Source organism: Cryptomeria japonica, chromosome 2 (genome assembly GCF_030272615.1).
Source record: "Cryptomeria japonica chromosome 2, Sugi_1.0, whole genome shotgun sequence".
Taxonomy (NCBI): domain Eukaryota; kingdom Viridiplantae; phylum Streptophyta; class Pinopsida; order Cupressales; family Cupressaceae; genus Cryptomeria; species Cryptomeria japonica.
The window spans coordinates 469,543,798-469,558,248 of NC_081406.1; the positions used below are offsets into that span (position 1 = coordinate 469,543,798).

The 14,451-nt window shown below is 37.2% G+C and overlaps 2 protein-coding genes across 6 annotated transcripts in view; one reads left to right on the top strand and one right to left on the bottom strand.

The window, feature by feature from the left end:
• Positions 1-11,810: 11,810 nt before the first annotated feature.
• LOC131056352 (uncharacterized) lies at positions 11,811-12,497 on the bottom strand. Its single transcript, XM_057990742.2, has one exon. The coding sequence runs from the start codon at positions 12,495-12,497 to the stop codon at positions 11,811-11,813; it is 687 nt and encodes a 228-aa protein (XP_057846725.2).
• A 613-nt stretch (positions 12,498-13,110) lies between these two features.
• Positions 13,111-14,451, top strand: part of LOC131051852 (uncharacterized) — a 57,060-nt gene continuing 55,719 nt past the window's right edge. Inside the window, exons 1-2 of one of the 5 annotated variants that reach the window (XM_057986612.2) lie at positions 13,111-13,252; positions 14,103-14,222. In XM_057986612.2, coding sequence (XP_057842595.1) covers positions 14,163-14,222 — 60 coding nt within the window. In that variant the 5' untranslated portion in view covers positions 13,111-13,252; positions 14,103-14,162. Of the gene's footprint in view, positions 13,437-13,490; positions 13,654-14,102; positions 14,223-14,451 lie in introns of those variants that run through there. The other 4 variants (XM_057986660.2, XM_057986543.2, XM_057986730.2 and 1 more) reach the window with 4 other exon arrangements.

The following is a 14,451-nucleotide window of genomic DNA, read 5'->3' on the forward strand; positions in this document are numbered from 1 at the left end:
AACGTGCAAAATGAACAAGGTCGGCCTCCGCCAAGAGATTCCTCCGGAAAATCTAAAGGATGAAATGTAGAAGGTCGGCCACATGCTGAGAAACATTGAGATCAATGTCCAAGGTTGTGCAAGCTTCGGAATGGGTTATGGTAGATCACCATAATAGGTCTCAGACGACGTGTAACAAAGAAACAACCTGTAACAAGAAACTATCATGGAAACCGGTAGCGATATCTTGCCGAAAAGTGATTGATTAGATAAAATAATATCTCTTTTATTTCTATGATTGATAAATTTTTCCTATGTTTAAGTTGCATATTGGGACAATGTTTGAGTCATGTGATGTATGAAAGTTTGACTATGTGCATTCTGAATGATACCTAAACCCGTTGAACCCTGTATTGTTTTGACTTAATATTCATGTGGCCATGCAGGTTATTATAGGTAATATCATGTGTGGATGTATAAATGTCATGATTAATGGAAATAAATACATATGTATGCTTGTATGTTCTAACCTTTAAATGCAGGAGTAAATAAGTTGTTGTAGAAGCGGTTGTTTTAAGCCAGATGGAGAATCACATCATCAAACTAGTTGGAGACATTTCGGGGTGGTTAAACATTTAAAACATCAGAGCAGATGGTGTGCAAAAGAATTGGAAAAGGAATAGCGAGGCGATACCAGATTCATTTATGTTTGTCTCCAATAAACATCAATCTAATAACCACCACCATGCTATATTCTTGGTTGTGGTTTAGTTGAGTTCCACGTTTTTTGTGGATCTCTTTGCAGTAATAAATGTTTTCGCCTAATTTCATGGGCATGATCTAGGTAGTAGGAAGTTTGTTATAAGTTTCTCATAAATAAAGACCCACACCTTGTCTCAGAGGCTAGACAACATTTTCCAGAATTAGAAGCATTTCTCTTATCTCATGTGTTGTATTGACTTTTGGAAATAATGAATAAAAGCTATGTTATTCTGAGTATATAGAATCATTTTAGAGTCTGGATACACTCATCCAAGGGGGCCCACTTGGTGAGTATTCATGTGTTATTGTTAGATTAAATTTCCTTTTTGCTGTAGTAGATGTTATGGCAACTGATTGTTCCTGCAACCACTAGAACCAGATCCCATGATTGCTCCTGCAGCCAAAGTAGACAGAGTAATTTTTGTTTGTCAACTCTGAACTTAGTTAACAATTATTTAGTTAGAATTTTTTGTTAATGTTAATTTTTCTTGTAGCCATTCAGTTGTCATATTTTCATTTGTTTATTTTAGATAGACTTAGTTGCTGCAGTAGTGGAGAATGACTATCACAGGAACTTAGTACATATACAATGCAGGCCTATTTTATGTAATATGTCCCTGGGTTGACAAGTAAATGAACTTCAGTCATGGAGATGATAGATACTCGAAATGGATGACCAATCTTTGGTGTAAGACTTTAGCTCTAGTTATTGTTCCTATTGGCTAGGAAAACATTTTTGGCGACGTTGTCAGGGATGGTGTCAAACTAAGAACCTGTCATAGTTATGATTTTTTAAGTTTTCGGTATAGGTCGTTTTGATAGCTCAGTCTATTTGAAGTAATTCTCATGAATCTACATGCATAGATGAAGAAGAGATGCTCAAGGTAAATTCCTTCCTAACCATCTTGATCATACAAGACTCAATCCATATGAAGCACCAAATGTAAACCCTTTTGTTGCACTTTACCAAGCCCCAGATAATTTGAACCCACTTGAATTTGAACTTTCTAAGAACAACCTTCATTTCCTCTTTGGACCTCCTGAAGAGGACCCTTGTCTAGTAACTCCTCCTCAAAGACCAATGCAAGGAAATCCACCCCCCGGTGGGAATAACCCACCTCCACCTATGAACCCAACATTTGAATTCCGTATTTCTGATTTGCATGATAATGCTAATCTCAAGAACATTCCATCTTTTTATCTTCCTAGATTTTATGGACTAGTGATAGAGGACCCCGATACTTTCTTGATTGAATTTGATGTCCTCTGTAGGAGTTATGATTACACTATTGATGCCCATAGGCTCAAAATATTTATTGCCACTTTAAAAGAATCAACTTTGAGATGGTTTATGAGTCTAGGGAGTAGTACAATCACTACATGGGATGAGATGAAACGGTTGTTTCTTGAGAAATATAAAGATTATTGTAGAGGGATTGACCGTCATGGGGATGATATTTTTATAATGACACAAAGGGATGATGAGAGTCTATAAGATTATCTGGAGAGATTTCTATTCAGTGTCAAGAAGTCCAAGCATAGTACTTTAAATGAAGATTCTTTTAAGTTGATATTTCTTAGGGGAATCAGTGATGAATGCACATATGCTTTAGACCTTATGGGAGTGGTGATATAACTCAAGAAACATGGAATGAGATTGGTCAAATTTGTCAGAAGTATTCCAGATCTTCTTCTAATAAGAATAGGCATTTCAAGCCAGGAATGTCTTCATCAACATCCAGCAATGGAGTTTCACAAATGGAGATTAGCCACTTTTTGAAGGTTTTTAAAGAGGATATCATAAACAATATGGCTACTCAGTTAGACACACTTCAAGCTAAGAAAAATCATGAGGAAGTTGATGCAACGCTCGCAGAATTCTATCCACATTATAAATAGATGAAAAGGGATTGTAGATGTAAGATGGTCGTGAATCTTGACGTACCTGATTTCAAGATAGTACAAGGAGATGATGAACAAATCTTTTATGTTTTGCAAAGAAGGCCAAATTTTTCAAGACAAGGTATGCCTCCTAATCCACTTTCTTTTTTATGGTTATAGTGGAAATTCCTATGCACAAAATAATCAATGGCAACCTCCATATGCTCAAAATGTTAGAAATTATCAAAATTGGTATAATCCTCAAAGCCAAGGGAATTTTTTTGCCAATCAAACTCCATAGTGGCAGTAGCCACAAGGAAATTGGTCTCAATCTCAGGGACCATGGCAACCATTCCAAGGGAATTGGCAACCTACTCCTCAATGGAGAGGAGGTCAGCAATGGACGAACTAGTATTTTGGTTATCAGCAACCTCAGTAGCAGCCTCAACTGTCTCAACAACCTACAATAATGCCCCCTTCTGCTACTAACATCGTTCCACCTAAAACAACACAAGTGCCCACTCAACCCATGCCAAATCCTAATAGAAAGCCTCAACATCAACAACAAGTTTATTCAGCTGATCCTAATCAATACCCAACTTATTCTCTTTCTATAAGTGATATTCACCTTAGATCTAGGACAACTTTTCCTAACCCGTCCCCTCCAGTTATAACTGAAATACAAAAGGAAAAGGAAATATCTAGCCCAACAAGCCAAATTCCTCAGAGTCAACAAATACCCCCATTTCCTCAAAGGTTGCAAGTTGAAGAGATTCCTCAGCAAGAGGATATAAATTTTGATATCATTGATCAATTGAAACACATATGTGTTAAGATTCCATTATTTTAGGCTATTAAGGATGTTCTTATTTATGGTAAGGCAATTAAAGAGGCACGTTTAAGAAAACATGGCAGGAAGAAAAAGGATCCACAAACAGTGCATGTAATGGATCAACTGGCAGATATTATGTTGGGAAAAGTTTCAATTCCTAAATATTTTGACCCTGGTAGTCCTGTTGTGAAAATAGTCATCAATGGCACTCAGATAAGAATGCCTTAATAGATATGAGAGTAGCCATCAATGTAATGATAAGAGATATTATTCAAAAACTTAACATAATCAGTCTCAGGCCTACTCCTACAGTCCTGCAACTTGCCAACAGTTCCACGGTTTGACCTAATGGTATGATTGAAGCTTTTGTCATTACTTTAGACTCTTAGGAATATCCGACAAAATTTATGATCTTTTCTCCTAAGGCTACATTGGGGGGATATCTGGTTATCTTAGGGAGAGCTTGGCTTGCTACAACCAATGCATATATTGGATGTCGATCAGGGGACATGACTATTTCTGATGGAAATACTAATAAAACTCTAGCTCTGTATTCACCTGCTCAGCCCCAACTTGATCAAGAACAAGTTGTTTGGCCTAACGTGGGGGAAGAATTAAAAGAGGAAGTCAACTATGTCAATCATCTTATAATGATTAATAGAGAATCATTCATACGACTCCAGGATGATGATTGTGTTCTTTCTAAAATTCTAGCAAATCAGTATAATCTAGAGCAGCAGTCGCAGGAGTTAACATCAAATATTATGGCATCAGATTTTCCTACAACCACTGACATATTACATACCCTTTTTCCGTAGGAAGTTTGCACTTCTCATATTTCTGAGGTGGCTCAAGTTGATCTTACTGTCAAGGTGGTTACTGTCAAGGTGGAAGTTGATCCAAATAAATGTTTAAATATCAATAATCAACTCACGAAAACTCAAAGGCTAACACTGGTTGAATTTCTCAAATGTCATCAACACGCTTTTGCATGGGATTACAAAGATATGCAAGGAATTGATCCTATGATTTGTACTCACCATATTTATATTAAAGAAGACTATAGACCACTCAAACAACCACAGAGAAGAATTAATCTTGCGTTAAGGGAGATAGTTATAAAGGAACTACAAAAATTGTTAAATGTTGGATTTATCTATCTTATATCAGATAGTCAGTGGGTGTCACCTCTAGGTATAGTTCCAAGAAAAGGAGGTAAATGATGGGTATGTGTAGATTACAGAGCTTTGAATTCAGCAACCAGGAAGGATCATTTTCCATTACCATTTGTGGATCAAGTATTAAATTCCTTGGCAGGGAAGTGACACTTTTCATTCATGGATAGATTCAGTGGTTACAACCAGATTCAAATTGCACCAGAGGATAAGGAAAAGACTACAATTACTTGCCCTTAGGGAACATATGCATATTTTGTTCTTCCTTTTGGGTTGTGTAATGCTCCAACTACTTTGCAAAGAGCAGTGATAAGCATATTTTCAGATATTTCCCAAGATAGCATGGAGATCTATATGGATGATTTTACCACTTATGGTTCATAATTTGAAGAGGTATTGGGGAGTTTAAAGAAAGTTTTACAGAGGTGTGAAGATTACAATTTATCATTGAATAGTGAAAAATGCTTTATGATGATGCAGGAAGGCATAGTTCTTGGTCATCATATTTCTATAACAGGAATACAGGTTGACCCAGCCAAACTTGAAGTCATTCAAAACCTTCCCGCTCCCACAAAGCAAAAGGATGTCTAAAGTTTCCTTGGTCATGTTGGATATTATAGATTTATTAAGGATTTTAGTAAAATTGCAAGACCTTTATATTATCTTTTGACTAAGGATATGGAGTTTGATTGGACTCTTGCATGCCATGAAGCTTTCTTGAAGCTCAAACATGCATTGAATCAAGCACCAGTGCTCAAGGGTCCGAACTGGTTATTACCTTTTCATATTCATATAGATGCATCAAATTATGTTATAGGAGCAATTTTGGGACAAAAGATGGACAATTTAGAAAATGCAGTTTACTCCATTATAAAAACATGCAGGGACCTGAGCTTAATTATACTGTCACAAAAAAGGAGATGTTGGCAGTGATATATGTGTTGGAATCCAAGAACACTGAGAGGGGGGGTGAATCAGTGTTCAATCGATCTAATCAATTTTAGCCTTAGTAAAACATGCATAGACCAATTGGTATACCGATATATAAAGAATTGAAAGAAGTAAAGAAACCAATAAGCCAATCACATAAATGAACACCATAACACACATGATTATATGTGGAAAACCTCAAAGAGGAAAAACCACGATGGGATTTTGACCCACAATATCAATTCACTAGCCATATGAAGAGATATTATAAAATATAAGGGGCCAACACTTGTAGGAAGGCTTACAACCTAGAGCACACTGCTCAATCACAAAAGGAGCCTCACTGACTACATATAAATCCAGACTACAATCCAGAAAAATGAGTGAACTAATAAGATAACATCTTCTATGCCTAAATATAGTTCCGGTTAAGCTTTGTTTGTTCCAATCTGAAACCCTAAACCCTTTACCGGAATAACCCTTACATAAATAACCTCATATACATGATCTCTCTGATATATTTCGTATCATATCACATCCACATATTACATAATCTCATATATATTTCAAAATGATATAATCCAACTGACCTATATACCCTATACAATTTATCATGCCTTATGTTGGATTACAAAGATAATTACAATATCAATATACATGTTGGCTAGATAACATAAATACATGAATATCAAAAATAATTGCCGATGCCAGATCCAAAAGATATCGGCCTCCAATACCGATAACCATATTCTAGACCATGTCGGCCTACATTGCCGGCAACAAAAAAAATCCTTCCATCCTGTCGGTGTCGGTGAAGTGTCTGTCGGTACACAACTGAACAAAAATATGAAGCCAGAACAAGATACCATGTTGCCATCAATGACAACATAGTGAAACCAACCAATTGAATCTCAATTTCCAACAATCTCCCCCTTTGGCATTGATGACAAAACTCATGTGAAAAATGATCTTGGTTTCATCTGTCAGTTTCATCTTGCCTGCTCCCCCTAAGCTAAATATTCATCAATACAAAATACTCCATACTCCCCCTAATATATACAACTCCCTCTATTATTTTTCACATCTATATCACTCCCCCTTTGACATCAATGACAGAAAAATTTCCAAAAAGAATGCCTAAGATCCAGAACTGGGACAAGGAATGAAAGATATTATACAATGAATATCCCAAAAATATTTTACTAGAGCTTAATATATTTGAAAATATTTGGGTATGACTTCTCCAAAAGCTCAAGATAAGTATCCCAACCAGATTTGAAAGTGCCTGAAATAGATGCAAGACCATTTAGCATATGAGCAAAGGACTCTTTCTCATTTAGATCTGTCGGTGTGGGCTTACCAACCATATCCATACACTCCTTATGTACACTAAGTGAATCCAATCGGGGACTCACCAAACCTCTCAAACTTATGGATCTTCTTATGATTTTGTCTTTTTCTTTCTCAAGAGTAGAAAGTTGAGCTTCCAAAACCAAAATTTGACCATCAATGGATGTAGTCAATGAAGTCAATCCGTCAAAAGATTTAGCTATACTTGCAATTTTCTTCTAGAATTCCTTAATCTTCTTATCCAAATTAAATGTAAGAGCATCTATGTTACAACATACTTTGTATATATTTGTATACCGCTTCAAAGAATTATCTATCAATTTCAATTTCTCATCAATTTCCTCTCTCGGACTCAATCATCTGATCAAATGCAGCTCTTTTAGCCTGTGTGAATCTTTCCAGTGCTTGTCGGTTTGAAATCTGCTGCAAGGATTGAAAATCCTTTGAAATGTGCTCAGTAATTGTTTTAAGCTTTCCAGATGGGCTCTCTTCTCTGTTAAACTTGTAATTTGGGACTAGTCTGTACAAAACAGTAATAGATTGATCAATAATCCCTTTATCCATTGATCCCTCCTTCATTAATTTATGTGCAACCATCATCATGAGTTCAGTAGAACTCATCTCGGTTATGTCTTTCTTTACAACCTGCGAGGTGTCAATTGACAACAATGATGGACTCACTACCGGATCCCTAATGGATTCCACTTTCTTCTCCTCTGATGTTTTATCCTTTATAGATTCCTCACTTGCACCATTGGCTTCGCCACTTGGTGTAGTCTCAGTAACAGTTCGTTCCTCCCTAGGAACTGTAACCTCATCCTGTACAATTGTATCCAGAGGACTGTTGTCATGTACATTAGTATCCCGTACATTATCAACCTTTTCACTCTTTGTATTTGTCAGTATCTCAACATTTGTCTCTACATTTGTATATATCGGGGGCTATATTTCCACTATCTTAATGTTTTTCAAAATTGAGGGTGAAGTACCCATAATACCCTTTCCTTTCCCTTCAGTCGAGATGTCTTCAGTGTCTGCCTTTGACACCGGTGAAGTAAAGAAACCTCAGTTCTCATCAAAGAACTTAACCCATGCCTTTTGGGTCTCCTTGATTATCTCATTTACCCTTCCTAGCATAAGACTGGTTATTCTATATTTGTTGTTAAAGATTTTTCTATCTGCAACCTCAAGTGTCCTATCTATTTCCTCTGAAGTAATAGAAACACAAACAGATAACAACTCTTAAATTTTTATATGCTTGTCATCTTGCATTGTTGATAGCCTCCTAGTATCTAACATATCATACAGTTATGTCATTATTTGGTTTTCAATTTCTATCAAGGCTTTCTTATAAATATCCAAATATAACAAAACTGCTTCCTCTACCTCTCTTTGTTCAACATTATCTAAACGATCATAGTAAAACTGAACATTCTTTAACATGTCATCCTTAGTTATTTCATCAACTAATTTTGTACAAGTTTTTGGTGGAATAATAGTTACATTACCAGATTGAATTGCCTAATCAATGTCAGCCTTCTTCTTCCTTCTTGCAGTACTGGATGGAGCTAAAGGTGTTACTTTTGGTGCTTGTTTATGTGCCGGTAACTTGAATGTGACTTTCCTAACCGGTTTCTTTTTAACATCTACCTTGGTTTCCTTTGTTTTCTTCCTTATAACCCTCTTGAAAGCCAGGGGTGTGTCATCCTCAAATTCAGACTCTGCTGCAATAGGCTCAATGAACACTTATGGTTCTTTTCTCTTCCTACCTTTCTCTGGGACAACATCAATCAATGCTTTAATGTCCTGTGAGAATTTCTTTACAAACTTACTTTCCTTTCCTTCCTACTTCTCTCGCTCCTTCTGGTTGAACTCTATTTCAACCTCTTGTGTCTTTTGCTTTGCAGTACCGAAAGGTTTCTCATCTTCATCAATGGGTGCATCAATCAACATCTTTGCATAAGCATCTAAAATCTGTGTATCAACTTCATAGCCCATTTCCTCAATCCAGATCTTCCAAGGCTTAACCACTTCCATGAGTGTTTCATCCTTCTTCACCATGAAGCATATGTCAGTTGAGTATTTTTCAACAATATGCTTAGGAACCCTTTCTCTAGATTTCATAGCCCTCTGGAATGCTTTAAAATATCTCCATACCTTATCATCTCTTTGACTACCTAAAGTAGCAATTGACTGTTTGAATTGCCTCCCTACCAGGATATCAAATGCCCCTTGCATTTTCCCAAAACTGGGAGTCTCATTCATGAAAAATAGAATTAAACAGACAATTAAGTTTCCATATCGGAAAGTTCCTTTCTTTTCTCCTTTAACCTTTCCTAGGTTTATCAATAATTCATCTAACATCCAACCACATAGATCCAATTTCTCATTTTCTCTCATCATTTTGTAAGCTGCGAAAATGCAGGAGCTAGAAACAGAATTCGGTCAATTTGACTGAGTTACCTTATAACCGATGACCATGCTACCGAATCTGATATTTGTGTTGGTAATAGTGTTGATTCTCATAGATCGCATGTTTGATGTTGCACCAGTGATTTTATTTACATAATCATTAGAAACCTTCTTATCCGGACGTTGCCCAACCTATGGTAAACCGATCAGTGTCTTGATGGCTTCCTTGGTGATCTTGTATGCTCTATCTAGCCAAATAAACTCCCCATGTACTCTACTTAAAATATACCTAATGATTTCATCTTCAAATTTCAGAATGTCTAGAATGTCGGTAAACCCTAAGTCTTCACTGTGCTTGTATTCAAGTTTAACCTTTCCAGAATTTCCCATAAGCTCGCTCATGTACATGCCCTTTATATTAGATGTCCCCAAATCCTCAATGTGACAGTGTATGTATGCCCTAACATCTTTGACATAAACAACACATTCTGAAACATGGGAAAATTCTCCAACTGAGTCATACAGGGTAGCCACATGCGAATATCGCTTGAAAGTTGGCCTGGGACGGTCCTTGACCTCTACAATAGTTGGGTTTGCAACAAAGATAGGAACAGATGATGATCCAACTTCCATGATTAAAGAAAAATACTTGTTAATCGATGCCGGTGAAAACCCTAACAAACTCTTTCAGTCGCTGGTGAAATTGCTCAAGAAGATATTTGATCACACTGAATTGCCTTTGATTGCTCTAAATCATTGTTAATCACTTATGAATAAAAGGTGATCAAAATGAAGTGAATTCAACTTTTTTTAACCTCCAAGAAAAACCCTAATCTTTCATTGACATCAATGACTACCGATGAAAGAATCTCCATGCCGGATAAGCATCTCCAATGTCTGGAACATCTTCCAGAACCTCTTCCCGGGGCATATGCAGCATCTTCATGAATTTTTCCTACCCCTAAGGCATCTGCCTCAATTACTGAATGAGCTTCCTATTGGTGCATTCCCATCTGCAGATTGATCTTCAGTCTTCCTGACCCATCTCTGTGTATGATATTGTCGAATTTCATTAACATTCTCTTTCCCTTTCTCATTTGATACTCCATTACCAACCGATAGATTTTTGCTTCTACATAATTTAGCAATATGTCCAACCTCATTACATGCATAACATGTAACATTGTTCCTTTGAATTGCTTTACTAAAACTGGTGAAATTGTTTGACCTACACTGATTAGCCATATGTCCAAATTTTCCACATGTATAGCATTTAACATTCATTCTGCAATCTTTTGTCTTATGACCATACTTATTACATTTAGAACATTGACCGAGAGAAGAATCAAGATTCTGATTTGCTTTGTTTCTACATTGCCTAGTCATGTGACCAAATTTATTGCAAATAAAACATCTACCATTAAATTTATAAGCATTAAACTGCCTTACTGGTGCCTTATGATTTTGATCTTCATTTGCAATACCGAAACTCTGTCCTTGCTCAAATCCAAGTCCACTGGAATCTCCAATCTGCCTTTGTCTTTTCAATAACTCATCTAGCTACGTTGAACTAATCTTGAATTTTTCTTTATACTCACTTGCAATAGTCAAATCATCTCTTAGAATTATCATTTCTCTCTCAAGCTCTTGTTCATTACTCTAGGATTGTACTAAATCAGTTCTCAACATATCATTCTCATGAACCAACCTACCACATTCTTCAAATTTGTTCTTCAAAGATACAACAAGATTTTCTTCCTTTTTCTTCCAGTCCTCAATCTCCTTAGGCATCCTTATGGTTATAGCTTGAATTTCATTTCTCATGACCATGTTCTCCTAACTCAGCTTCCGACACTTCTCCTTAAGTGCATCTTTGGCTTCCATGAACGGGATGATGCCCCCTTCCTTGGCATACATCCAAACACAAGGGTCATTGCGAAAGTAGTCGTCAATAGCGTCCAACTCAACCCGGACTAAATCTCCCCCCATAATAGCTTCCTCTAGAGTGTTGTTGGGATGCAGCACAAACCAGAAAATGGTTAAGCAGAGGGAAAAACCAGAGTAGAAGATAAGAAAAATCGGTCGAGAATTAGCTAAATTGAGGTGAGAGCTACAATCATTATCTTTTGTGGTGTTTCCCAAGGCATGCGTCCGCTAGCTCCAGTAAGCATGCAAAGGGACACCTCTTAATTCATCCACCGACTTGCAAAGATCTTCATTATGGAGAAATCTTGAGTTCCGGTTATAGTAATAAATGATGTACTTTCTATGGTTAGTCAAGTAAATGATTAAAAGTTGGCGCTTCAATCCTTCAGTAATACAATTATTAGTGGTCGGCCACGTCATCATCAGACCGGTGCACTGGAGAAGCTGGGGACCACCGAGAGCCACCTTGGCGTAGCCCGCCCAATTTGAATTTGAATTTCCCTCCTATATCTTGGCATTGCAGATGGGCCAAAACGACCCCCCGTAACAAAGCACATAGCACATCATTGGCAAGTAGAGAAATTCCGGCCTCTCCCAATTAGGGACTTCTGTCTGTCAGAAAGAGAATCAAGGTGTCTCCAGCACCTCATACCAGTTAACTCAAGGCCCGTCGCGACCAAAGAGTCTGCCACTGAGTTACCCTCTCTGTAAATGTGTTGAATTTGAAATTCCTCAAGCCAGATAATCATGGACCAAATGTCCTTGATAATGTTGCTGATCGTCCAGCTAATCCCTGCAACTCCTTTAGCCGCCTCAATAATTAGCTTAGAGTCCCCTTCAATGATCAACCTTTTAGTATTGATGTCGAGGGCCAATTTAAACACCCAGAAGAGAGCAAGGGCTTCAACCATGTTACTAGAGACAGAGTCAAAATTCCTCGCATAGGCCAGAATCAGGTTGCCCAAGCTATCTCTAATAATTCCTCCTCCCTTCGCAACACCACTGTGAGCGACGCCATCGAAGTTAAGTTTGAGCCATGAGGGGGGCGGAGTCGACCATCTAGTGTTAAGCCTCTCCATTTTCTTTGAGTTGTCATAATGAAAGAAGTTGTTTGACAGATTCCATGTTCTAATCCAATTGCAATACATCACCAAAAGGGTTGATTGCAGAGTTTTCCATTTGCAGACCATAGCGTTCTCCCTGAGGAGCTTTTCAGCTATGCCAACCACCGTTTCAGCAGAGTTATTCATTCCGCAGAATATTTGATTGTTCCTTTCCTTCCAGATATGCCAACATATATGGTGAGGGATGAGTTTCCAAAACTGTCTAATCGGCTGGTGGGCGGAGGGGCACTTCCAGTTGCTAATAAACTGCTGCAAGTCTTCAAGGAAGGTCCACGCAATATCAAATTTCTGTAAAACTTTGTGCCAAACCGTAGAAGCGAAAGGGCAATGGATAAAAAGATGATTTATGCTTTCCTCAACACAGTTAATGGTGATAGCTCCAGGAAAAAGTTAAAAATATCGCATTATATTTATACTTTAGATTTAATCTATATAAAATACTTTCGTCATTCAATTTTAATATATAATTTATTGAATTGAAAAAATATAACATATATCTTAACTTATTTTAAGATATATATACAAATTTAATAACAATCTCACGTGCACATGCAAATTTGAACCAATTTTAGAATGACAGAATGATGGGTAAGGGTTGCACCTTGGAACGGTGTAAGTTCTACTTATGTATGTGTGTGAATCCTTAAACGAAGTGCTATATATATTCTCCCTAGATACTAAAGCCCTTACTTCTAAGCGGAGCTCTATCTATATATGTGTGAGAAGCCAAAAATATCCATCCACCACCCTATTCCTTAAGTTTTAGCGGGGATCTACTTTTTGCGATGCGAAAACGAGCGACATGTGACCAACCGACATACATACAAGTAGATAGAGTGAAGGTCACGTTCCCGGCATACTGACAAGCGAATCTGGTGCAGGTTTATTTTGAATAATGATGTACTGTAATGTAATGATGTAGTTGATATAAATAAGAATTGGGTAAGTAAAGATTTGTTGGAAGTAGGAGTGCTTGCTGGAGTCTTTGACAGCTGAGCAGTCGAAGCTGGCCTTTTGGACTGTGCCTTGTTTTCAACACAAGAATCCCATTCCAAAGATGTCCATGTGAGCGCCACATGGAGAAACCTTTTTTCTCTTTTTATAACTTTGTATCTTTGCTTTCTTTCATCCCGCGTCTTGTACTATTCTCATTGCCCTTTATTGCTTATTCGGTCTATAAACCATTTCTTTATGCGCTGCAACCAGGACACAATCAATTTTTTCTTTGTATATGAAAGTTGGGTAGCCTTGTTTGTGCAACTCAGTTCATCTTTATGTGATGGTACTGCAGATTTTCTTCCTCACTTTTTTCCTGCAAATTTGTTAGTAATATGGGTGATGTTTTCTCCTAGAAACTGCGTTTTTTTTTCGGTTTAATTCGGTTGAGCTCCTCCTTATCAATTCATTCCATTTTTTTTTATGTTTTATTAAAAACTGTTTGATTTTTCTAATTTTGTCTGATTGTACGAAATTCACTATCTTTTCTTGAGAATATGATGTTTGTACTACTGGGCATGTGACGCCTGCATTCTTAATCATTGTTTATGACATTATGTGAATAAGTTGTTGAACTGTTTGTTTTCGCGGATTGGCTGCCGCTTGAGCTGCAGCTAAATACTACTCTGTACAATCTAATTAGGTTCCGTAATATAATTGTCAGACTTGTATGCCACTCAAAATTTTAATATCCATTTCAGTCGAAATTTGTACTTATTGACATCGTCGGTCCAGGAAATGCAATGCTGATGATATGAGCCGTGTTGTCTGGACATTGAGCTGAGGCGAGGGAGAATGGGCTTCTCTTGCCTGGTGCAGAAAATAGCAGGAAAATGCAGCTGCAAACAATCATATGTAAGTAACCTGTTTACCGTTTTCCACAACCTCAAATCTTTAGAATTGGTTGTTACATTAATGGCCAACAGTTTGTTTTAGCTTTCATGGAAACGAATGTAGTATGGATATTTGGCATTGTGCAAGTATGTGCGGTTTTCAAATTCCATGCGATTCACCTAAATCTTGAAATTGAAATGTTTCCGTACTACAGCAAGATGCTGTCAATTATATCCGTGACATAAGTGGA